This window comes from Pinus tabuliformis, chromosome 1_2 (assembly GCF_031772625.1).
Source record: "Pinus tabuliformis cultivar Carrire ecotype Pingquan chromosome 1_2, CPIR1, whole genome shotgun sequence".
Classification (NCBI taxonomy): domain Eukaryota; kingdom Viridiplantae; phylum Streptophyta; class Pinopsida; order Pinales; family Pinaceae; genus Pinus; species Pinus tabuliformis.
The window spans coordinates 972106438-972131820 of NC_142298.1; the positions used below are offsets into that span (position 1 = coordinate 972106438).

The 25383-nt window shown below is 36.1% G+C and overlaps 1 protein-coding gene across 1 annotated transcript; it reads left to right on the forward strand.

Moving 5' to 3' along the window:
• Positions 1-10548: 10548 nt before the first annotated feature.
• Positions 10549-11097, forward strand: LOC149209232 (uncharacterized). The gene has a single exon (XM_089398545.1). It carries the CDS (start codon positions 10549-10551, stop codon positions 11095-11097), a length of 549 nt encoding a protein of 182 aa, XP_089254671.1.
• The last annotated feature ends 14286 nt before the right edge of the window (positions 11098-25383 follow it).

The window sequence follows — 25383 nt, forward strand, 5'->3', positions numbered from 1 at the left end:
GGAGGGTGGTTATAGCCACTACAACACTTGGCGACACTAGTAGAACTCTAGCTCTCTGAATGGACCTTGTTCTTCAAAGGCTAGTCTAACACCTCCGGAAGTATTGTTCAGCTCTCAACACATCTTAGCTTCACACTAGTTTGATAGTAAGATGTAACATCTTCTAGACTCTTGGTTGATTGACACACATTACAAGCCAAGGCAACACAGTTGTTTCGATTGGGGTTGAGGGGTATATCGGTGCAAAAGTAGTATAGTCGTCAAAGTCTTAGTTTCATCTCTAGTGTTGCTCCACTTTCAGCAGGCTTGGATAGTACCCCGGTGGAGTCACATAGGAACACAAGCATGGCTCTGCTACCAACGAGCCTGGTCAGTACCCCAATGGAGTTACTTGCATTAGCTCCCTACGCAGGAAGCCTTTATCTTATTTCACCTTATTCATTTTTCATTTTTCATTTTTTTTTTACTTTTCCTTTTTTTCATTTTCACTGTGCATAGCAGTTATTCATTTCAGAGGCATCTTGATTTATTAAGAGCAGAAGAGGTTGTTCCAATAGAGAAGTATTTTATTATATCTCTGACGTGCCTGTTAATGTTTTCCCCCTCACCTTACTCTACTTAACTCAGTTGACAAGGGTTAACCCAAAACCAATCGACTAGAGAAAGTGACACTAGTTAGCACTTAAGCGTTGTGTTTACGCCAAGGTTCACTTCAAACAGTACGTATTTTACTTCGACGTATCATGGACTAAAAGTAACAAGCTCATCATACAGAGGAAGGATGACAGATAACGAAGTAGTGATAGTTGTACAAGCCCCTTGTACTTTACCCAACTCACTTGAAGAGTCATATATGGTTTCATGCAAAACTAACCTATGAATGACACAAGCGAACGAACTAACAACCAATAAAGAAAAGCAAGAGTAGAAGAAAAAATGAAAGCAAAGAAAGTAAACAAACAAGCAAGCAAACAAATAAGCAAACTAAGCACGTAAGGAAACAAGCATGCAAGCAAACAACTAAAAGAAAACACTACTCCTACTTCTACACTAACGATACATGGGCCCAATCATGTGAAGTGATACTTCCGATGCAGCCACTGGTGCATTGGTAGACTCATGTTGGTGAAGGCTTGGTCTGTGAGCAACCCACCTATGCAAACCAGCAAGCAAGAAAGATATAACAATGAGGAGAACTACACTTCGTGATTCAAAGTGCCCACGAGACCTAAGTGAGTGCATGTGCATGACAGGCAGTTCGTGGACTTATCATGGTGTTGTGTGACACTACATGAAACTTTGAAGCATAAGCACACTCTTGACTTTCACATGCAAGAAAATAATAGAAACAAAGATAACTTGCATCGTGCACAAGTGCTTTCAATGTAAGACTCATCTAATGCATGAGCAATTGGATCGTGTAGTTCGAATGGAACTATTTCCTTTTGGTAAGGAAACATGGAATATCCATTTTATTTCTATCCCTTAATTAGATGTATGCTTCTATTTGTAAGTCTAGCTAGAAAGTTAATAGAGTACAGTGCATTATTATATGCATGTACTTATGAATAAAAATTATATATTTCTTTTAACTCTTCTATTGATTATAAAAATCATATATCCTAATAGTCTGATATTCTTCCTATCTAATAAGGGATACCGGAAGTGATAGTACATGAGAAACAAATTGAAGCTTAGCTAACAAGTGACTAGCACAAAGAAGATTAATATAATAGAGTACATAAACTAAATTGATAAAATAAATAATCTCACGAAACCTAGAAAAATCCTTTAATATATATTAAGCATGATTGGATTAACTATCCTCAAAAATAAATGTAACAAAAGGATGGTCACAAGTAGAGTAATAATATAATATCATTAAAAAAAATAGAAATTGTGTTAGATCTACATTTGCATGAAGAGCAGTTACATGTTGCTTTCGGTTGAACAATGAAACACATAAGAAAACTATAAAATGTATATTTTAGGTAATATTTATACAAGAATGCTTAAGTTAACTTGGTCGAATATAATAGCATAATCAGTGTAGGACAAATACAAAACTATTGTGCATAATAGATATTATAATAACTACATAGTAAAAAGGCATAATGTTAAATGTTGATTTAGACTGGAAATCATTGTAATATAGAATGAAATTCACCCCAGAACGAATTGTGTAACTAATGTGAAAATTTGTATATGAACGAATTGTACAAATCCTTGAGGAATTGGGAAATCACACGAAGATTATATCATGTAGAACTATGACAATGTAACGAGTCATATCAGTTAAATCCAAAAGGCATAGGAACCAACTCCTTATATATCAAAGAAAATGCATACAATATAAATTGCATCAAACGCCTCACATATGCCAAGGAATAGAAATTCTACAAATGTGATAAAATATTAATAAATTAATAAACATCTATTACACTCAAAGCCCCAGGTCAGAATATTCATTAGCAATAAACGATCTTGTCATAACGTTTGTTTCAAACCCTCGTATTGGGTTCTAAAAAACCCTAGTCAAACCTACATGTCGTGTGTCTCGGCGTAGTCACACAGGGTATGGAAGTTCAAGAGAAGGCCGACCTGTAGGTAAATGACGAAGGAATCAAATTGTTGAAAAATAAAATGAAACTTTTAATCCAAATCGAACAAACATCCCTTCTCCTAATGTCAAAATCCATCCCTGAAAACAAGAATTCACAGACTAGGTTTAGAACCCTCGAGTAATTAGAAAATTAACACATGAAATTGTACCTGTTATTGAGTAGGTCATGTCTTTTCTCGAGACATTATTCCTACCATGAACAAGAGAATATATTAGATAAGGGGAAATAAAAATATTTGCACAACAAAGAGAAACTATTGATATGTTATATATTGTTATTGAAAACGAAAAAAAAGCTTTAGGGTTTCGAAAAAAAACCCTAAGAGCAAAAAATGAAAAATGCAAGAAATTCCTTAATAACATTTTGAGTATTTAGTTGAAATAATGTTGAATCATAGTTCAATTCTAAATACCTTGTTCTAGAGTTAACAATATAGGAAAAGGGAAAACTCCAGAAGTCTTTGAATTTTCCTAAAGGAATTAAAGGAATGAAACAGTGCCAACGTTTTCTTTCACCTACAGTTGTAATATAAGAAATTCGACAAGGTAGTTGAGAGAAGGGTAAAAACATATTCTCAACCCTATCTCTCTTGTGACAATATCGACCCAAATAAAATAAACCCAAGGTAAATATGAGGCTTGGATTTGAAAATTAAGAGTAAAGGAGAGAAAATTACCTCACCAATAAACTAGATAGAAAATAGAATTGTCTAGACAAATACTCTAGATGCCACTGGTACAATGTAAGTCTTTGCGAGGAAACCCTCTCCAATGTCAAAAATTGAAAATTAATTTAAAAGAAAAGAAAGGCCTCGCTGAATACTACCTCTAAAGAAGAAATTGAAACCCAAGTGACTCGGTCGGAGGACATTAATTTCCTAGTAGCGGGCTCATTGTTTTCCCTTCCTAGAGAAATTGAAAATTAAAAGAAATAAGTAAGTTAACAAAAGTCGAAAAATATAATGCAAAAATACCAAATATAATGTATTTTTGAAATTAGCAAGAGACCAGCATGAATCCTAATGATACAGGCATTCCTTCGCGATGAGATATAGTTGTAATGGAGGTCAAATAGCGATAAAAATTTCACCCTGACCAATGATACTTTTCCAAACCACAAAGCGGTGCTCTGGTGGAGCCAAAAGAAAATTAAATTTGAATGAAGCTTGAAAGAGTAGGGTAAGTCAATTAGGTTTAACCTTAATCGATATCTGCCCTCCGATATTACAAACAAGATCTCCACTGTTGAAAGTGCCTAAGTACCAAGAGTCACATGGGATCATATGGACCCTTGAAGACATTAATTCTTCAGCTAGATAATTCGATTCATTATCTGGAGGTGGATTATAGTAAACTACCATTTAGATATAAGAATTATCATGAATATGGACATTTTCCCCAAAATGTCAAAAAGTAAAAGAAATTCAGAAAAATGAAGAGGAAGAAGAGAAATGACAACAACAAAAAAGAAGAAAGGGTTCCCTCTGGAAAAATACAACCACAAGGACACAAAATGGAAATGGATTGGGACCTAAAGGCCAAAGTTAAAGAATTATCCTCTAGCAAGAACAAGGGTTTGGCGGGGAACAAATTTGATACCCTCAATAAGGTAGATGAAGAAGGGAAAATCCCTGATCAATTGTACTAAGATATCCAGCTGGTCAAGTCCCAACATGCTAGCTCTAAGGTTCAAAATGACATGCCTCCCATTGAATATATTCAAACTTAAGAAATTTAGTCATGGAGGAAGAGGTTACATCATATGAAGAACACGTATTTCATTCCCCTAGAAACACTAGGGAATACTGGGGATCTTTGGTTTAAGGATTCTCATATGAAAAATGAGAGAGTGAAAAGGGAATATGTAAAATGCCACATAAGAAAGTAGGTTGTGCACTAATAGAGATGTTATAAGTGCACATGTATAAAAATATAAAGACCCATACTCTTGAAGGTCTTTGGAAGAGGCCTTTCATATATACCCTAAACAAACCTAAGACAAGGACTTGGGAGCATAAAAATAAGCTACACCATCCAAAAAGGAGAAAAGAAGGAAGGTGATATTGGACCTGCAAAAGAAGTTGAAGATGAATGCTTCTTCCTCTCCATCCTTTTTAGATGTGTTAAAAAAAACTCAAGTCACTCCCCTCTTTTAACAATACGTGGGAAAGACTCCAAAGAAAGAAACTCCAACTCCCAAAAATCTCCAAACAACTTCGATTTAGTGGGAGTGTCTTTTAATTATCCTTGATCAAGCTGTATCAGTTTGTGTAAAGGGCCCAGAGATTTAATCTCGCCTCTTACCAGTTAGAATGTGTTGTAAATTTTATCAAATTTTACAATTTTTTTTCATATTGATGCACATAATAGTTTAGATATCAAAAAAATAATATTTTTGATCTACCAGACATTCCAAAATGAAATAGCATCTCTTTTGTTATAATCAAACTTAATTTTTGTTATAATTATTATATCACAATCCAACTGCGCGCGCCTGCTCTGCTCCCCGACTGCTGCAGCTCACCCTAGCTCCCTGCATCCCTCAGTCCGCTCTGTCGCTCTAATGGAGGGTAGCGGGGACCCTGATCCCCCACCTACACCGCCTCCGGAGGTGACAACCTTCCGTTCAATGATCACAGCAGGTCCAAAGCGCCCTCCTTCAGCTTCACAGGAAAAGTTTGTTAAAAAGCTAGATACGATTCCATCGGTAGCCCTGCCAGAAGAAGAAACTTGCAAAGCTGCGTTGAACCTTGCGGAGAGAGGCCTTATAGGCCAGTTCACAGGCCTCTGGCCATCTCCCAAGTCGGTGGATGAGTGGACCCAAAGGAACTGGAAGCCCCTGATCAAAGAACGAGTTAAAAGCTATTTCGTAGGTAAGGGTTTCTTCGTGTTTGTCTTTGAAAACCCAGATGATAGAGGTTTAATCTTTAGAAATGGACCATATTTCATGGGGCCCCAGGGCCTTTATCTGAACAAATGGTCCCCGGATTTCGATCCCACCCAGGACATCCCTTCTGCTGTTCCGGTCTGGGTTAGGCTCCCACATTTGCCTCTGCACTGCTAGAACCAAAAATCTCTACAGATCATAGGTAACGCTCTGGGAAAATATATAGATCAGGCAGCGAGAAAAGACCAGTATTCATGCGCCCGTATCTGCGTAGAAGTGGACCTAGGGGAGGGGCTACCGGAAGCCATCAAACTCACTGTAGCTGGGTGGACGCATGTCCAAGAGCTGGACTACGAACAGTTACCCTTTAAATGCAGACACTGCCATGGTCATGGCCACTTTGCAAAGAACTGTAAAAAGAGAGCAGAGGAACAAGCAGACAAACAGAATGGGGAACAATGGACCCTAGTCCAGAAGAACACATCCACAAAAAAAGGAACTGGAAAAGGTAACACAGACGGAGGCCCTTGTAGCAGTAAAGCCAACCAGGAAACAGAAGTAAATCCAAAAGGGATAGAAAGGGCTTAGAATAATCAAGCCATCCCATCTCAGGAGAATGAAGAACAGGTGGACATTCCACCTTTAAACAAGGAGGTAGGGGAAGCAATCCAGATCGAGGCCAACCAGGGTAGCCCCTCCAATCCCTCATATGCAGAGATAGCAAGAAAAAAACCAATTGAAAGCTTTGGTTCCTCGGAGGATGAAACCTATGAGCGACAAACGAAAAAAGCTGGAAGGAAATCCCACAAAGAAAAAAGGGAGGAGGAGGCAGAAAGAACAAGGGTTTGGCAGGGAACAAATTTGATACCCTCAATAAGGTAGATGAAGAAGGGGAAATCCCTGATCAATTGTACCAAGATATCCAGCTGGTCAAGTCCCAACATGCTAGCTCTAAGGTTCAAAATGACATTCCTCCCATTGAATATGTTCAAACTTAAGAAAATTTAGTCATGGAGGAAGAGGTTACATCATATGAAGAACACGTATTTCATTCCCCTAGAAACACTAGGGACTATTGGGGATCTTTGGTTTAAGGATTCTCATATGAAAAATATGAGAGTGAAAAGGGAATATGTAAAATGCCACATAAGAAAGTAGGTTGCACACTAATAGAGATGTTATAAGTGCACATGTAGAAAAATATAAAGATCCATACTCTTGAAGGTCTTTGGAAGAGGCCTTTCATATATCCCCTAAACAAACCTAAGACAAGGACTTGGGAGCATAAAAATAAGCTACACCATCCAAAAAGGAGAAAAGAAGGAAGGTGATATTGGACCTGCAAAAAAATTTGAAGATGAATGCTTCTTCCTCTCCATCCTTTTTAGATGTGTTAAAAAAAACTCAAGTCACTCCCCTCTTTTAACAATACATGGGAAAGACTCCAAAGAAAGAAACTCCAACTCCCAAAAATCTCCAAACTACTTCGATTTAGTGGGAGTGTCTTTTAATTATCCTTGATCACGCTGTATCAGTTTGTGTAAAGGGCCCAAAGATTTAATCTCGCCTCTTACCAGTTAGATTGTGTTGTAAATTTTATCAAATTTTAAAGTTTTTTTTCATATTGATGCACATAATAGTTTAGATATCAAAAAAATCATATTTTTGATCTACCAGACATTCCAAAATGAAATAGCATCTCTTTTGTTATAATTAAACTTAATTTTTGTTATAATTATTATATCACAATCTAACTGCGCGCGCCTGCTCTGCTCCCCGACTGCTGCAGCTCGCCCTAGCTCCCTGCGTCCCTCAGTCCGCTCTGCCGCTCCAATGGAGGGCAGCGGGGACCCTGATCCCCCACCTACACCGCCTCCGGAGGTGACAGCCTTCCGTTCAATGATCGCAGCAGGTCCAAAGCGCCCCCCTTCAGCTTCACAGCAGAAGTTTGTTAAAAAGCTGGATACGATTCCATCGGTAGCCCTACCAGAAGAAGAAACTTGCAAAGTTGCGTTGAACCTTGCGGAGAGAGGCCTTATAGGCCAGTTCACAGGCCTCTGGCCATCTCCCAAGTCGGTGGATGAATGGACCCAAAGGAACTGGAAGCCCCTGATCAAAGAAGGAGTTAAAAGCTATTTCGTAGGTAAGGGTTTCTTCGTGTTTGTCTTTGAAAACCCAGATGATAGAGGTTTAATCTTTAGAAATGGACTGTATTTCATGGGGCCCCAGGGCCTTTATCTGAACAAATGGTCCCCGGATTTCGATCCCACCCAGGACATCCCTTCTGCTGTTCCAGTCTGGGTTAGGCTCCCACATTTGCCTCTGCACTGCTAGAACCAAAAATCTCTATAGATCATAGGTAACGATGTGGGAAAATATATAGATCAGGAAGTGAGAAAAGACCAGTATTCATGCGCCCGTATCTGCGTCGAAGTGGACCTAGAGGAGGGGCTACCAGAAGCCATCAAACTCATTGTAGCTGGGTGGACGCATGTCCAGGAGCTGGACTACAAACAGTTACCCTTTAAATGCAGACATTGTCATGGTCATGGCCACTTTGCAAAGAACTGTAAAAAGAGAGCAGAGGAGCAAGCAGATAAACAAAATGAGGAACAATGGACCCTAGTCCAGAAGAATGCATCCACAAAAAAGGAACTAGCAAAGGTAACACGTACGAAGGCCCTAGCAGTAGCAAAGCCAACCAAGAAACGGAAGTAAATCCAAAAGGGACAGAAAGGGCTCAGAATAATCAAGCCATCCCATCTCAGGAGAATGAAGAACGGGTGGACATTCCACCTTTAAACAAGGAGGTAGGGGAAGCAATCCAGATCGAGGCCAACCAGGGCAGCCCCTCCAATCCCTCATATGCAGAGATAGCAAGAAAAAAACCAGTTGAAAGCTCTAGTTCCTCGGAGGATGAAACCTATGAGCGACAAACGAAAAAAGCTGGAAGGAAATCCCGCAAAGAAAAAAGGGAGGAGGAGGCAGAAAGACTCAAAACACAAGGAAGCCAAGCTACCATAGAAATGACTATTGGGCGAAACATCAGACCAAGGCCCTCCAAGGGAGGGCTCAATACCCCCTCAAGTAAATAATGAATCTCGTCTCTTGGAACTGTAGAGGACTGGGGAACCCCTCTAAAGTAGAAGCAGTCAAGGATCTTATGAAAGCGGAGCCCTCAGATATCCTCATGCTCCAAGAGACCAAAATAGAAGGCCATGCCCTTCTAGAGATCAGCAGCTCAAAGTGGAATAAAAGAGCAGGCAAAGCTGTCAGCTCAAGGGGTACTTCTGGAGGACTGGCAACACTCTGGAACGATGACCTTTTTCAGCTGAAAAACCACAAGGAAACACAGCACTGGATCCACACGGAATTGATGCATAAAGCAAGTAAGTTGTCTATTTCCCTTTTCAATCTTTATGTCCCTGTTTCTTATTATGAAAAGAGAGAATGCTGGAACTCCCTCTCAGCATTTCTAGAGCAGACATCCCCCAGCAATATTATCATAGCAGGGGACCTCAACATCATTATGAAAGCAAAAGAAAAGAGGGGAGGGACAAGTAACAGAGACCCCATGCTAGACGAGGTGGAGGAACTCTTTCAGCGCTGGGACTTGCTGGACTTCAATCCTATCAGAGGCATTTACACCTGGTCCAATAATAGAGTGGGAACTGATCATATCTCAGCACGATTAGACAGATTCATGGTACAAAGCTCCATAATGATGAATAAAAAGATAATCATCACTAAAATTCTGCCCAAACTAGCTTCGGATCATAAACCTATTCAGCTTCTCCTGGAAGATGAAGAAGATCTAGGGCCCATTCCATTCCGATTCAGCCCCCTATGGATCGAGAAGGAAGGCTACATAGAGACAGTAAAGGCAGCTTGGGACAAAACATTCACGGGATCCCCAAGCTATGTCTGGGAGCAAAAGCTAAAAGCAACTAAGCAGGCGCTGAAGAACTGGATAAAGAAACCAGGACCCACTCCTACTGAGCAAAGAAAGGAGTCAGTTCATGCATTGCAAACTTTGCAAACAAAGATGGAAAACAAAGACACCACAACAGAGCTGCTGGAAAAAGAAACAAAAGCCCAACGTTCAGCACACCAAACTTTCAGAAAGGAGGAAGAATACTGGCGACTAAAATCTAGGAGTTTGTGGTTGAAGGCTAGAGACTGAAACACCTCCTTCTTCCACCGACAATACAGAGTGAGATTGACTAGGAATCACATAGCAGAAATCAAAACATCAGAGGGTATCCTTTGCAAAGGTTTTAATTAGGTCAAAGCAGCTGCAGAAACCAACTTTAGGAATCTCTATAGAGAAGAAACCCACAACAATGATGAGGAAGTCGCTGATTTTATTTCCAATATCCCCACTCTTATTAGCCCTGAAGAAAACGTAGCCCTCTGCAGTCCAACCACGGAGGAGTAAATTATAAAAGTTCATGATGGATTTATAATCCATTTCTACAAGTCTTGTTGGCACATCATTAAAGCTGATCTCTGCAAAATGATACGCTGGTTTATGGGAAAAGCCAAGGTAGGCTGAGGAACAAACTCCACTTATCTCGCTCTAATTCCCAAAGACACCAATCCGGAGACATTCACAAGGTTCAGGCCGATATCATTGTGCAATGCTTCATACAAAATACTGGAAAAACTGATAGCAAACAGGATTAAACCGCTGTTAAAAAAACTGATCTCTCCTCCACAAGGAGGTTTCGCTGAAGGCAGGCATATTCTAGACAACGTAATCCAGGTTCAGGAGATCATCCATTCTAGCAAGCAGTGGAATGAAAAAGGTATGCTGGTCAAGTTAGATATGGAAAACGCCTTCGACAGAGTGGATCGCTCATTCCTCTGCAAGGTCCTGCTCTCATTTGGCTTTTCGTATCAATTCGTCAACCTCATCAAAGCCTGCATAGAAAAACCATGGATCGCTCCTTTAGTCAATGGCCACCCCACGAATTTCTTCCAAAGTCAGAGGGGCATCAGACAGTGATGTCCCCTCTCCCTATTCCTATACATCATAATGGTGGAATCTCTCAGCCGAAAACTTACTGCAGAAAATATGAAAGGCAGCATCCCGGGTCTTAAGCCTTTCCACGGAGCTGAAGCCCAGAATCACGCGTTATTCGCTGATGATTCTCTTCTTCTAGGCAGAGCCTCCATTAGAATTTCCAGAACCATAAACGCAGTCCTCATTGATTATTGCAGAGCCTCAGGGGCATTAATAAATGAGAACAAAAGCGAAGTTTATAGCTGGAACATAGAACAGAGGGAGCTCTCTGACATAACCACTCTCCTCGGTTTCAAAGGACAAGCAAACTGGGATAGATTCAAGTATCTGGGCCTTCCCATTATATCAGGAGCAAATAAAAGATCGCTCTGGAGTGAAATAATCTCGAAAATAAAAACTAAAATTGCAGCATGGGGAAGCTATTGGTTGACGAAGGGAGACAAAGTAATTTTAATCAAAGCAATGCTTTCGGCACTACCAATCTACCAGGCAGCGTTTCTCTTAGCACCAAGAAATGTGGTGGAGCAAATATCCAAACTGCTTAGAGACTTCTTGTGGTAGGGAGGAAAGGGAAATGAAAATAAAATGCATTTGGTGAACTGGGACGTGGTTAAAAAAATAAAGGCAGATGTAGGGCTGCAAATCAGAGATACAGCTCTTGTAAATTTAGCGCTGGGAGGAAAGATTTTATGGAAGCTGATCCATGAACCCACCCATCCGGTTAGTATAGTGCTGAGCTCTAAGTACAGACCCAAAAAATCCCTTAGCAATCTTCATAATGCAAACATAGTCAACAACACGCAGGTGTGGAAACTATGCTGCAGGAGCAGTAAGTTCTTTAACAAACAGGCCTACAGGATTCCGGGCAATGACAAGCGCACCCATCTGTGGCTTGACAGAATTATAGGGAAAGAACCCCTGAAGGATAATGAGGACATAGCTGATCTCAGGGACTGGCTGAAGCAGGCAGGAGTTAACACCATATTCGAATTGTCAAAGTGGGATCATCGTGGAGATTGGGCAGGATGGGATTTCCATGGAGTCCCAGAGCGGTTAACTCACCAACAAATTCTGCTTGAAGATTTGCTGGAGGAAGCAGCGCCTATCAACAGAACCATGAAAGACAAATGGGGATGGGGTCAGTCCGGAGTCTACACGACAGCAGCAGGATATAGAGCATTGCAGGCTTCAAGAAATAGCAGTCAAACCCCGACTTTTTGGAAGAATGTCTGGGAACCTCTAGCCCTTCCAAAAGTGAATTTCTTTTTCTGGACCCTGGCTCATAACAAACTCTTAACTGGCGACAATCTGGAAAAAAGGAATATAGCAGGGCCGCACAGATGTGTACTATGCAGCAGCAACTTCGAAACAGCCCAGCACCTTTTCTTGGAGTGCAATTTTGCAAAAGAGGTATGGAGTATTATTTTACATGGTTTTCAGATTATTCTGCCTTCACAAATCTCTATTGCAGATCTATACGCCACTTGGAATAGTTTCTATCCTCAGTGCATCCCCTCCAAATCATTCTGGAATAAAATATGGACAACTATCCCAAAGTATGTTTGCTGGCAGCTTTGGCTAGCTCGAAATCAGCAGATCTTCAGAGAGATGAGGCACACTCCACTGCAAGTCGTAGCAAAAGCTAAATCTTTTCTACTGGAAGCAGCCCAACAACATTATTTTAAAGAAGATCCATTGTTATTGCCTGAAGAAAAAAGATGGCTTGGCCCGCTAGAGCCCTGTCCGCACAAGCAGCTCCTCTCCCCACAAAAGGCAAATCAGGAATGGCGCATAAGAGATGAAGATGACAAATTCCAACTATGGTGGCGGTCGCGAAACCTAACTACAATTTTCTTCGATGGAGCATCTAAAGGTAATCCCGGGGATGCAGGTGCAGGGGGGGTCATATACTCTACTGACGGGACTTCAAAAGACTGTTTCAGTTGGGGATTAGGCCAGAAATCTAACAATCAAGCAGAGATTCTTGGGATTCTCAAAGCCTGCCACATTGCAAGAGACAAAGGTGCCAAAGACCTCCAAGTTTTTGGAGATTCAGAGTTAATAATAAAGAGCCTAAAGCTGGGAAATCTATTTAGCAATGCCAGCCTCAACAAAATTCTGGACAGATTGAAGAGATTTCTTCTAGACTTTGACACATGTAAGTTTTATCATATTCTCAAAAAGTCAAACGGTGAAGCAGACCAGCTGGCAAACAAAGGCAGCTCTCTGGTGAAAGGATTGCTAATTGTAAATAGCGAACGCACTATACAAATGCCATGAAAATCAAACAGATATAAACCAGCAACAGATAGAAATCTGTAATGTAATTGAAGCCGCTTAGGCAAAGACCCAAGGTTTTTCAAATAAATAAAATCATAACCGTTTTAAAAAAAAAAAAAAAAAAAAAAAAAAAAAAAAAAACAAAACAAAACTTAATTTTTGTTATAATTATTATATCCATACTATAATTTTTTGTAAATATAATATTCACACTCAAATTCATAAAATAATATAATAATTTGGATTGGTAAATATAATATTCACACTCAAATTCATAAAATAATATAATAATTTGGATTCACGTGTTTTCAAAACTAATACCAAGCGCGCGCTCTCTCTATATATATTTCCCCATACACATATATTATATATTTCTCCATCGATTATCAATCATGCTCAACTTCTCATCGTTGTTTTTTTCATCGACTTACGTTTTGGTCTTGATTCTCCATTCGAGGACAAGTTTTGTTCAAGCATCTGCGCGAGAATCGCTAAATCCATAATTAAAGTTTTGGTTTTCTTCTTCCACTAATTACTTTCTGATTTTTCCTTTGATCGAATTTTTTTTGGAACATCCTTTAGAAAAATAACTTCCATAATTAAACTTCTTGTTTTCTTCTTCCACTAATTACTTTCTGATTTTTCCATCGATCGAAATTTTCCTTTAGAACAATTTTTATAAAATAGCTTCCATAATTAAAGTTTTGGTTTTCTTCTTCTACTAATTACTTTCTGATTTTTCCTTTAACCAAAATTTTTCTTAGAACATCCTTTAGAACAATTTCTATAAAATAACTTCCATAATTAAAGTTTTGGTTTTCTTCTTCCACTAATTACTTTCTGTTTTTTTGCTTTAATCGAATTTTTTCTTAAAATATCTTTTTTATTAATTTTTATAAAATAACTTCCATAATTAAAGTTTTGTTTTTCTTCTTCCACTAATTACATTCTGATTTTTCTAAGATCGAACAATTTCTATAAAATAACTGTTCGCCAACGATATATATATATACACTTTCTTCAAAGAAAAGTAGTTGTAAGTTATGAGAAGTAAAATTGATTATGGAAGGGTGATTACTTTTATGCAAATGGAGTTAGAAATTGGTAAAAATTGACGTAATTTTTGTTAAGTCAAAGAAAAGATTAAATACCAAAAAGGTTCGAAATCCATTTATTGAGATTAAATACTAAAAAAAGTTGGAAATTCATTTATTTGAATCTAGGCAATGTAATTAGTTTTAATAAAAATTGGGTGTAGATTTTTTTAAAAAATGAATCATGTGATATTTTTGTACATTATTATTATGTATACTTATGTGAAACTAACTATTTTTACTATTCCTTTAAATTATTCGACTGGATTATAATGAAATATATAAGCGTTATTCCTTTAAATTATTCGACTTGATTATAATAAAATATATAATCGTTATATACAATATATTGTTTTAGAAAAAAAAATTAAAATAAATAAATAAATTAATTAAATTAAACATTTATTTTATTTTATTTTTAATAATTTTCATTATTCATGTTGATGATGATGGTTAACATCCACTGAGACCAAACTTTGGTCTATCTTACCTAAAGAAACCAATTATTTAGTTTAATTTAAGATTTTATTCCTATGCTCAAAAAGCTTGGAGAGAAGCCTCTAGAGCTCACTATAATTTTGACATCCTAAAAGGCTAGGAAGGTCAGAATTGCAACAAAGATTATGCATTTTTAATTAATGGAAAAACCTGTGAGCAATTTTTGAAACCGACGTTTCGGACTAGCTACGTGAGTCCATCATCAGGGTAATGAGATCTGTATTTTGAGAAAGAGAGAGTTAAGAAAATGAGAACCTATTAATAGAAGGAAAGGATTCTGGCTCTTGACATTCTCATTTTCTCAAAATTAAGAGCATTGTTCTGCATGTCCCTTCCATGGTGGGACTTAATGGTGTTGAAGAGAGATTCCATACAGGCTGGAAGAGTATTTTTAATTAATAGAAAAACCTGTGAGCAATTTTTGAAACCGACGTTTCGGACTAGCTACGTGAGTCCATCATCAGGGTAATGAGATCTGCATTTTGAGAAAGAGAGAGTCAAGAAAATGAGAACCTATTAATAGAAGGATAGGATTCTGGCTCTTGACATTCTCATTTTCTCAAAATTAAGAGCATTGTTCTGCATGTCCCTTCCATGGTGGGACTTAATGGTGTTGAAGAGAGATTCCATACAGGCTGGAAGAGTATTTTTAATTAATGGAAAAACCTGTGAGCAATTTTTGAAACCGACGTTTCGGACTAGCTAGGTGAGTCCATCATCAGGGTAATGAGATCTGTATTTTGAGAAAGAGAGAGTCAAGAAAATGAGAACCTATTAATAGAAGGAAAGGATTCTGGCTCTTGACATTCTCATTTTCTCAAAATTAAGAGCATTGTTATGCAACTCAGATGTAATGTGGTTGTAGGTAGGGCACTCTAAGAGGAAGTGTTTTTCATCGTTGATGTTCATATTCTCACAAAGATAGCAGATCCTTTCCATCCATGGTGTTTTAGGAACTACCCAACCACCCGTTCACTATGAAGCTCATGAGAGTTGGTTCTAATCTGGGCTATATTAATTTTCTTCTTTGAGCTAGTTAAAACAGAGAGATACTTTTGATCTTCTAGGGTGGGGTTGGTGACCTCCTTATAATATCTTAATTTTCTTTTAGCTGCTAAATCTTTCTCACAATACATTTTTTCTTGGAACTTAGAAGTAAAAATATTTTTAATGTTATTAATATTTTGCAATCCAACACTCTCGTCGATCTCCCAATGGTTTAACCAGGTCCTCGTGTCTTTATACCAACCTTGTTGAGCCTTAGGTGGTTTTGGCTGGAATTTAAAGCTAGCATAGGAAGTCTATGGTCTCCTATGTTATTGAGTTTGTGCTTGTACAACAAAAGCCTAGTCATAGCTAGGCTCTTGATAGGGGAAAGACCCACTTCTATAAAGAGAATAAGATAGGGTGTATTTCTTTTAATTTTGAGATTATATGTTATAAAACGCTTCTAGATTTGCTCAATATTTCTCCATGATTCTTTAGAGATGCTGCAACACCAAACCTCACATCCATATAAGATAACAAGAGTGACTAAAGTTTCAAAGAGGAACTTCTTTCTATCCCACATTACGAGGTTTTCCGTTTTACAATTATTTTCAAGACCAAAATAAGTTTTCCACCCCTATTAATCCTTTTCTCAATGCTATAGTTCAAGTTGAGCTTGTGATGAATATCAATTCCTAGGCACTTGTAAGAAGACACTTCCTCCAAGTTACTATTGTCATACATAAAATTAGCATAAGTGTCCTTCTTGGATTTGATAATCATAATTTTTGTTCTGTCTGTGTTAATAGTGATACCCATGGTAAGAGCAAAAATCCTTAAGGAGTCTAAGTTTATTATCAAGATCACATTGGCACCTTGCGAGAAGAACAATATCGTCAACATAGAGAAGAAGGATGATGACTATCCCAGCTAAGATCGTGCCAGCACAACCTACTTCCTCTAAACAACCTTCTAGCTTGTCGATGTAAATGCCAAATAGGGTAGGGGAGAGGGGACAACCTTGTTTAACTCTGATATTACACTTAATATCTTTCAACCACGCCTCATTGCTCTTTAACTTGGCAATTACATTCTTGTATAACATTATGGCGGCAGCTCTCAACTTGAAAGGAACCTTTAGCTCTCCTAATCTATTCCATAGGTTGTTTCTAGAAACCTTATGGAAAGCCTTTCTAAAGTCCACAAAGCAACAAAAGAGATTGGATTTATCATTGTGGCATTCCTCCACAATGATCCTAAGTGTAACGAGGTGGTCTGTTGTTGAGTACTGCCTTCTAAAATCCCCTTAGCCTTTAGTAAGCTTACCTTTACATTTAAACTATTAATATTCAAACTATTAATATTTCCTCAAAATTATATAAACTTTATAATAAAATAAGTTACAGTATCTAATAGATTTACCTTTAAAAAAAAAATACTTGGTAAAATTTTGAAAACCCTTAGATGGCATCTGTGAATCAATTAAGAAACCGTTCAATGTTTTACTCCAAAATTAATTGGAACTTACTGCGTAAACTTGCATTCCTCCTCAAACAAATTATACTTTAAAAATTAAATCATATTCAATTCAAAAGCAATTAATGTCAATGTGGTTCATAACATCACATTAAAACTCTTTAATAGATTTTCGATTACAGTTTTAGGTGCGGTCACCGATAAAAGATAATCCAATACCCCTAAAACATAATCTCAAAAATTATGAATATGGTATCTTAGCTTCCACGCATTTTGATAAAATTTTAGTAAAAAATTAAACCTTATAAAAACAGCCCGAAACCATTCAAAGAGATGCAGTTTCTTTAAAGACGTTTAAGTTTAAAAAGAATAAAAACTTAATATTTAACTGTGTCCGGGCTGTTGGTAGCATAATTGGTTAAAAAACGTATGGGCAAGCTTTTGTGTATCTTGCTGGAATGAATTTATTTTTGAAAATTGACCCATGCCACTACTTTAGGAATTGTGGATTCTAAATATAGATATTAACTAAAAAAATAAAATAACTGAAATGAATAAATTGATAACGGGTACTTCTGAAGGGAAAATTTACTTAATCAGGTCACCCTAAATACAACAGGATATCAACAGGAACGAAACTTTAAAAATAGTAAAATAAACGGTTTCTAGTACAGCTTTTCGGTAGATCAGTGGTATAATTTTAAATAATTTAATTTAATTTTTCAGGTTTTGAATCCATGTCTTTTTGAAAATCTCACAAACATTTAAGCCGTAATCAGTGTCTCTAACAATAAGCACTTAATCATTGTTTGTTCAAAGTCTCATATATATATTTAAACCACGTATTCAAAACATACACTTAATCACTATTCATTCATAATCTCAAAAAAAATTAAACCACGGATTCAAAGACCAATTCTCATGAAATTGTCCCATATTAGAATATGTTTTTAATGAGTTGGCAAAGCCCAATACATCAAATCACAAATATTTCATAAAATTAAATTAAATTAAAGTATAACAGACAGATCCCATAACCGCTACAAATCAGTCAATAATGTTTACAACCATAATAATATAATAATGTTTACAACCATAATAATAATGTTTGCTTTTAAATTAATTTGTATTTTTTCCTTTAATTTTTCAACGACAAAATGACAGAAACTTAATATAGATGAACCGTTAAAGGAGTGTTTATTTTTTATTTTAATATATTTAATAAATGCCTATTAATAAATAAATATAAAGTGCATTTTCAGTTTAACGGTTATTTTCTTTTTTATTTTAGTATAACGTAGTTAATTATTCCTCATAATCAATCACTAGCCATATAATATTCTCCACTTCTCAACGCTACTTTTCGAACTATGAACCATTCAAAGTTCAATATATATCCAGAGTATCTTCTTAATAATAATATAAAAATTGGTAACAAGGCTATTTATTTTGACAAATAATAAGCAATTACGGTAATTTTAAAAATAAATTTGTTTTCACATATAACCAAGTAATTATTAAGTAATTAGAGCGATTTCAAGAATAAATTAAATTTTTTTATATTTGAAAACATGCAAACCAACATTTTTCTTTTTTGAGATTCTAGATATTTTGACAAGGAACTACTTTTCGAGTTATGGACCGTTCAAAATTCAATGCATGCACACTGTAATCTTCTTCTGCGTTATGAACAAAACAACTCTTCCAGCGATATCTCCACCGACATGCCAACTTGGTAGTTATCTTCTAGGCTAGGGTTAGTCAGCCTGGCGCCTTTGCCAAGCTTAATAATTTCGAAAAACAATAACGGCTACCTATGGATAGAGACGTGTGTATATATATATAATTAATTAAACAAAGTCCATTGATTTTTATTTGAAATTGTAAATCTCATACCACATACAAAAGGTATCGTGAATCCATGATTTTTATATTGAAATTGTAAATCGCATGGCATAAATGCATGTGTAGTCTCTTATATATATAAATGGACAAGCCTACTGAGGAGGAATTGTCTCGATAGTTATTTTTGTTGGAATTTGGGTAAAATAATTTCAGCGAATCTTGCAGAAGAAGTGTTTAAATCATGTTTTCGAACATAGAAATGGATTTAAGACCATCAAAAATTTCTAAGGCACTCAAAATCTTGTAGTTTAAGAATTGTATCCTGGATTTACAAAAATCCATGCGAGAATTGATGACAACCTTACAATTTTCATGATTTTCAGAGCAAAAAAGCAATATGTTTAGACTACCGCTATATAAATAGTATCATTTTTATTCACATTTACTTTTATTTCCTTAACATTTGCTACATTTCTAATCTTCTTGATTTGTTAGTGATTTTAAAGTGCTTATTTCTATTCTAATATAGAAATAAGATTTTGAAGAATATCATTAATTTTTTTCATCAAAGTTTGATAGACGGTATTGATTAGGTGGAAGTTAATCATCATCAACATTTTGTTTAATATTTTGTATATGAATTGGATAAATGTTTGATAAATTATGATTTTGTTTAATCCTAAATTTAATATAAGAAGACTTTTAAATTAATTTGTATTTTTTCTTAACTTTTATTGAAAAAATAATAAAAACTCAGCATAAAATGGACAGTAAAAGGGTATTTATATTTTATTTTAATAAATTTAATATAAAATATATTTCTTTTAAGTTTTAAAGAGTTTTTTATTTTATTTTATTTTATTTAATTATAACAATGAATATGTCTATTTCGGATTTGTATTTGTGGAATTTCAATTTAATTATTAATAATTATTACATAGATGGTAGAGATTTAGCCTCCATGAAATATTATAAGATATTTTTATTAGTGTACACAAATCAAACATTGAGATTTATCTTTAAAATAATTATATCATTTTTCCTTTTTTATTAAATTGATTAATTGAAAAAATGTCATATGAAGAAGTGTTCTATGAAAAGAGTTATGGCTTTTTTGGAGTACGTGGTATTGATGAGCCATGGTATTGACCCATGGTCTTGTAGCAAATATTATTTACAAATTAAAGATCTCCATAATAAAGAGGGATTAGTTTCCATGTATAAAAATCTTTTCCATGTTTTTTCAAATGTATATAGGTTTCACTTATGCATTATTTCTTTTTATAATAAAAATAAAAATAATAATAAAGTTATAATTTATTTAGATTTGCGATATTTTTAATTTTAACAATGTCATAATTATTAAGAAGTAAGTTCTTTGATGTTTTTTTAAAGATTGGTGCCTATAGACATTTATCAACCATTTAATTTATATGGTTTTGCTACTTCTTATTAACAAGCATACATCCATCTTAATTTTGGATCTACCAAACCTCAAGAGGGATCATATATTTGGTTTAATTCCCCCCTTTAAATAAGCTACATTCCACATGAATACCATGGGCCATTATTATTATTATTATTTATACGGCTATTTTTATTTTATTTTGAGTAGTTAAAATGTTTACATTACAATACATTAATCTTTCAGAGCAATAATCAATCACTCTAACAATATGATATTTTCCATTTCTCACTTAGTAAACAATTCAAAATTCAATAAATACATAGTAATCTTCTTTAATATGAAAAAAAAAACATTAATTTATCTAAAAAAATTAGTATTTGTTTTTTTCAATTTATATTTATGGTAAATGTACAAATTTAGAATAATTTTAAAACAAAAGTTATTTATTTTGATATATAACTAATTAATTAGAGTATCAATTTTTTTAAATTTATATTTATGGTAAATGTGCAAATTTAGAATAATTTTAAAACAAAAGTTATTTATTTTGATATATAACTAATTAATTAGAGTATCAATTGGGTTTATTTGGCATGGTGAAGAGAAATGATTGAGAACTTCACCCAAATTTAACTCCTATCCATAAAGAAATTCAATATAAAAAATAAAACATATATATTTCTTAGGTGAAATATATAAATATTTATCTATTAAAATTAAAATAATTTTAAAAGTAAATTATAATTTCTAATTCGAAAACAAACTACGCCCGTTATAAGAGATTAAGATTTCAATAAATGCACACCGTGATCTTCTGTATCCTGAATAAAACAACTCTTACAACAATATCTCCACGGAAATGCCAACTCAGTGGTTATCTGTTTTGCTATTTTTAGTCAGCCCGATGCCTTTACCGTTGTTAATCATTTCAAAAAGCAAATAACGGCTGCCTATCGTTGGCGTCGTGGATTGACGATGCCTTGTGTCTGCGTATGCGATTACAATTTCAAAATGTTTAATTAATTAAAATTTAAATCGTTTTTTAAACATATAAATAAGTTTAATAATTTAAAAAAAAAACTTGAAATATTTAAATTATGGGCATTATATAATTTAAAATTATAAATTAAGATTTTAAAAATATTTAATAATATTTAATAAGAAATCAAAATAAAAAGAATTTACTGTATTTTAGATTTTTGTGATTTATAACATTAATAATATTATCTTTCTCATTAATCACATTATAATGATTTCAAATTATATAATATAATTTATCTTTAAAATAAAAGTGAAAAAAATATTTTTACTGAGACAAAAAAAACTAACTGTAATATAAAATATTATAAATTTTTATTTATATAAATTATAGAAAATGTTGCGATACAATATATATAACCTAAATTAAATATATTAAGTAACTATATGACAGTTGGCACTTATCTTTGTTTGGCATTACTTTCAACGTACAGTATGGGGACTAATGTGCAAGGAGATTTTAATGAGAATTTGGACGGGCTATTTGGTAAATGAGAAATTAGTGGTAAATAATGAGCTAAATATAGGAAAAATTTAATTTAGAAAAAATATATAAATAAAATTTTATTTTTTTCCAATTAAAAAATGTTTTAATTATGTTTAAAAATTTAATTTTTTAGTCGTGGATGTTTTATTTCTATTCCTAAGATTGAAGATGTTTAATATTTATAATATAAATGAATATGTACAATTTTTTTTTGACAAATTTGGTTGCTGATTATATTCAAAAAAATATAGGGAGACTAAGTTCCAGAGTTACATGAGTAGAGCTCACAGGTTGAGCTTGCAACTGGATTACATTAAAACATTTTGCTAAATTACTGTCATTTCCGACTTGGAGGGAACTAGCACAGGAGTAGATTCAGACAAACTGGAAAAGGAGTAGACATACTTTACAAAACATCCTAATCTATACTAATGTGGTTGATCTGACGAGCAGTGGATTCCTCTGGATTGTTATCAGCTTCAGCGATCTTGATGCTAGAGGAACTGGTGCTTGGAGCATTGAGCTTCTCCATCATGTATTTTAGAATGTCCATAGATTCTTGAATATGAGTGCAAGTATTGGATAAGGCATTAAATTGCTCCTGCAAGGAGGAAACACGATGAAGAAAAAGGTTTAAATCAGCTTCATATTTAGCAGTGATTAGCCGAGTGGTGGAATCGATTTTTTCATCCAAGACACGTTGATGCACTCTGATTTGCTCAAGTTCTTCCTGCAAGTCACGACAATGTAGGCAGTCTTCACTACGGGCCATCTGGAAGTCCTTCGCTCTGTCCTGAAGATACGCTGGAATACTGCACCAAGATGCTGATACAACCGTGACAATAGAGTCAAGACAGAAGGTCTGAAGAACAGAGTATAGGGAGGAGTGAAAGCTCAGAGAACAGTGAAAAGGGCGATGAAAAATTCCAGTATAAGGAGAGCCTGTTGGAGGAGCAGGTAAATGGGTGGAATGATTACAAGATGACAGAGTATGGAACTGGAACGAGACTATCCTCAGCAGCACTGGCTCGAGGGGGAGCGCTGAAATGGAAGGAGGGTTAAAAAAAGGTGGGGGAGAGAACGGAGGCCAGTGAATCTCAGGGAGAGCAGCAGCAACAGGACGAGCAAGGGTGGAGCTACAGAGAGAGAAATGAGAGATGGGGGAATGAAGGGAACTGGCACTAAAAGCGAACGCTGAGGAACAACTGAGATCAGAGGTGATCGCAATAGCAGCGGAACAAACGATGATAGAATAGAAGGCCTGGAAACAAGGAGAATGCACCCGGGTATTTGTAGCGTGCGGGCTACAAGAAGTGAAGGACAGATTCACACGGTGAGAACTGGAGTGATCACGGATTTCACATGGGCGACTAGAGTTCGAAGAAGCTGTGAAGTCTGAAGGATGAGATGGTAGGATTTTCGACGATGTAGAATTGGCTACATCGGGATTGCTTTGGATTTGGTCAGGGTACGCCCTGAAAAATCTGTAGGTCTCAAGATATGGAAGATTATCACAAATCATGAGGAGGATCATGGGAGGAATTGAAAAAGATCCTCATTGTTACAAAGGATATTTCCTTTTGGTCGGATACATGCTTGACCGGCGAGTTTGTCTGCTTCTCGATTTATGGTGCGAAGAATATGAAAAAATTTAAAATCCCGAGTTTGATTGATCATAGCTTGACATCTGCTAATGGTTTGTTGTATGAAGATGTTGGAGGCTTTTCGCTTGCTGATCATTAAACTAATAATGATAGCAGAATTGCCAAAGATCAAAGCTTTCCTGATTCCATGGATTTGAAGTTGGAGTATGCCTTGATAGAGCGCCAGAGCCTTTGCTCTGTTATTTGAAAGGTTCCCTAATCCCCACTCAAAGGTGACTAAGGGTTCTCCATTGGGTTTGTAGATAACTCCCCCTGCCCCCGCTTGGATTTGACTTGGAGGCACCGTCAAAGAAAAGGGAATGAGAGCTGCTATTGCGAAGCCATTTATTGAATTCATCCTGCTTAAATCTTATTTTCCAGTTGTGGTTGAGAGTGCTATTCAAGTTGTTATAGATGCTTGTTGTTGGAAGGATGCTAAACTTGTCTATCAGACTCCTGATGAAATCTCTTTCTTCAACACAAAGACTTGTCATGTCGATTTTCTTTGTGCTCTTGGCTGCAATAGTTTCTATCGCAAGGCTTTTAGCCTTGCTACAAAGTTGCCTGGTTAAGGTCTCTTGATCTTTAAAGACCTTGCTGTTCCTAGCAATCCAGATTCTCCATAAGAGAGCATAAGGGAGGGCATCCCACACCCTCTTGGCAATATTGTTTTTCTTGGATTGCTAGGGGTAGTTTTTCTTCCAGTTGTTAAGGACTTCCCCAATGGAGAGTTGTGAATTCCAGGTGAGAGGGACGTTTGGGGCAATGCTATTCCAGCAAGAGATTGCAAAGGGGCATGAAATGAAGAGGTGCTGGATTGATTCTTCTGCCTCTTGACAATTTGGGCATCGGGAAGGTCCAACAATACCTTTTTTTTTCAAATTTTCTGCGGTGAGGGTTTTCCCTTTTAAGAGGGTCCACATAAAGAATTTCACTTTAGGGATGGCTTCAGATTTCCATACTGTTTTCCAATACATCCATGGTGGAGCCGGGTAGTCCCTGTTACATAGATAATTATAACCTGCTTGTATTGAGTAACTGGAGCCAGTGGGATCCCATCGAAATCCATCATTGCCATTTTTAATTATAGGAGCAATGTTGTGAAGATGAATCTGAAAGTTGTCGAGGTTCTCTTTGAGGTGTTCAGGGATGGGAGGAAGGCTCCATCTCTTCCAAGCCTGAGTATTTATATCCCATTGAGAAATTTGGTCTAAACTGTGTATTCCTTTACTTTGAAGAAAGAGAAGAATTGAATCCATACCTGGATGGTTGCTAATTGGCTGATTCCCCATAATCTTATCAGTTCCAATGTTGATTTTGTTGCCACCTTTGGGGACCTTAGAGACATTTTGAGCCATAAAGGAGATGGCTTTTTGCAAAGTTTCCAGATCCTTGTGCTGCTTCTGATGGGTATTTCACTTGTAAGCAGTTGCTGCCTTGGGTTGTTGAGATATTTGGCCTCCAGAACCTTTTTCCACCATGCTAGCTGATCCTCGATAAGTCTCCAAACTATCTTGCCACCAAAGGCTGAGTTTGTGAGCATTGGAGATCTGATTCCAAGACCTCCTTTTTCTTGGCTTTGAATGACTTGTTTCCAACTTACCAAGTTAAATTTTTTCCTTTCGTTTTTCCCTCCCTGCCAAAGGAAAAATCTGAGAATACTATCCATTTTGTGGTGAAATGAAGCTGGAGCCTGAGCAAGGGAGAACTGATATAGAGGAAGAGAAGAAAGGCTTGATTTAAGGAGCACCAATCGGCCAGCTGGGTTGAGCCAAGTGGATCCCCACTTTTGAACTTTTCTTTTCATTTTATCTAAAGTTGTTTCCCAAACTTCAGCTCTTGCATTTCCTATACTCACTGGCATTCCCAAATAGCTGAAGTGGTCCCAATTTAACTTGCAAGGCACCCCAAAGATGTTGGCTATGTTTTGGAGCATTTGAGCTGAGGCGTTCCATCCATATATACAACTTTTGAAATGATTTATCATTCCCCCAGAATATCTCATGAATTTATCTAATAAAGATTTGAATCTTCGAGCTATGATTGTGGACGCCCCTCCTATCAGCAGGGTATCATCAGCAAATTGGGAGT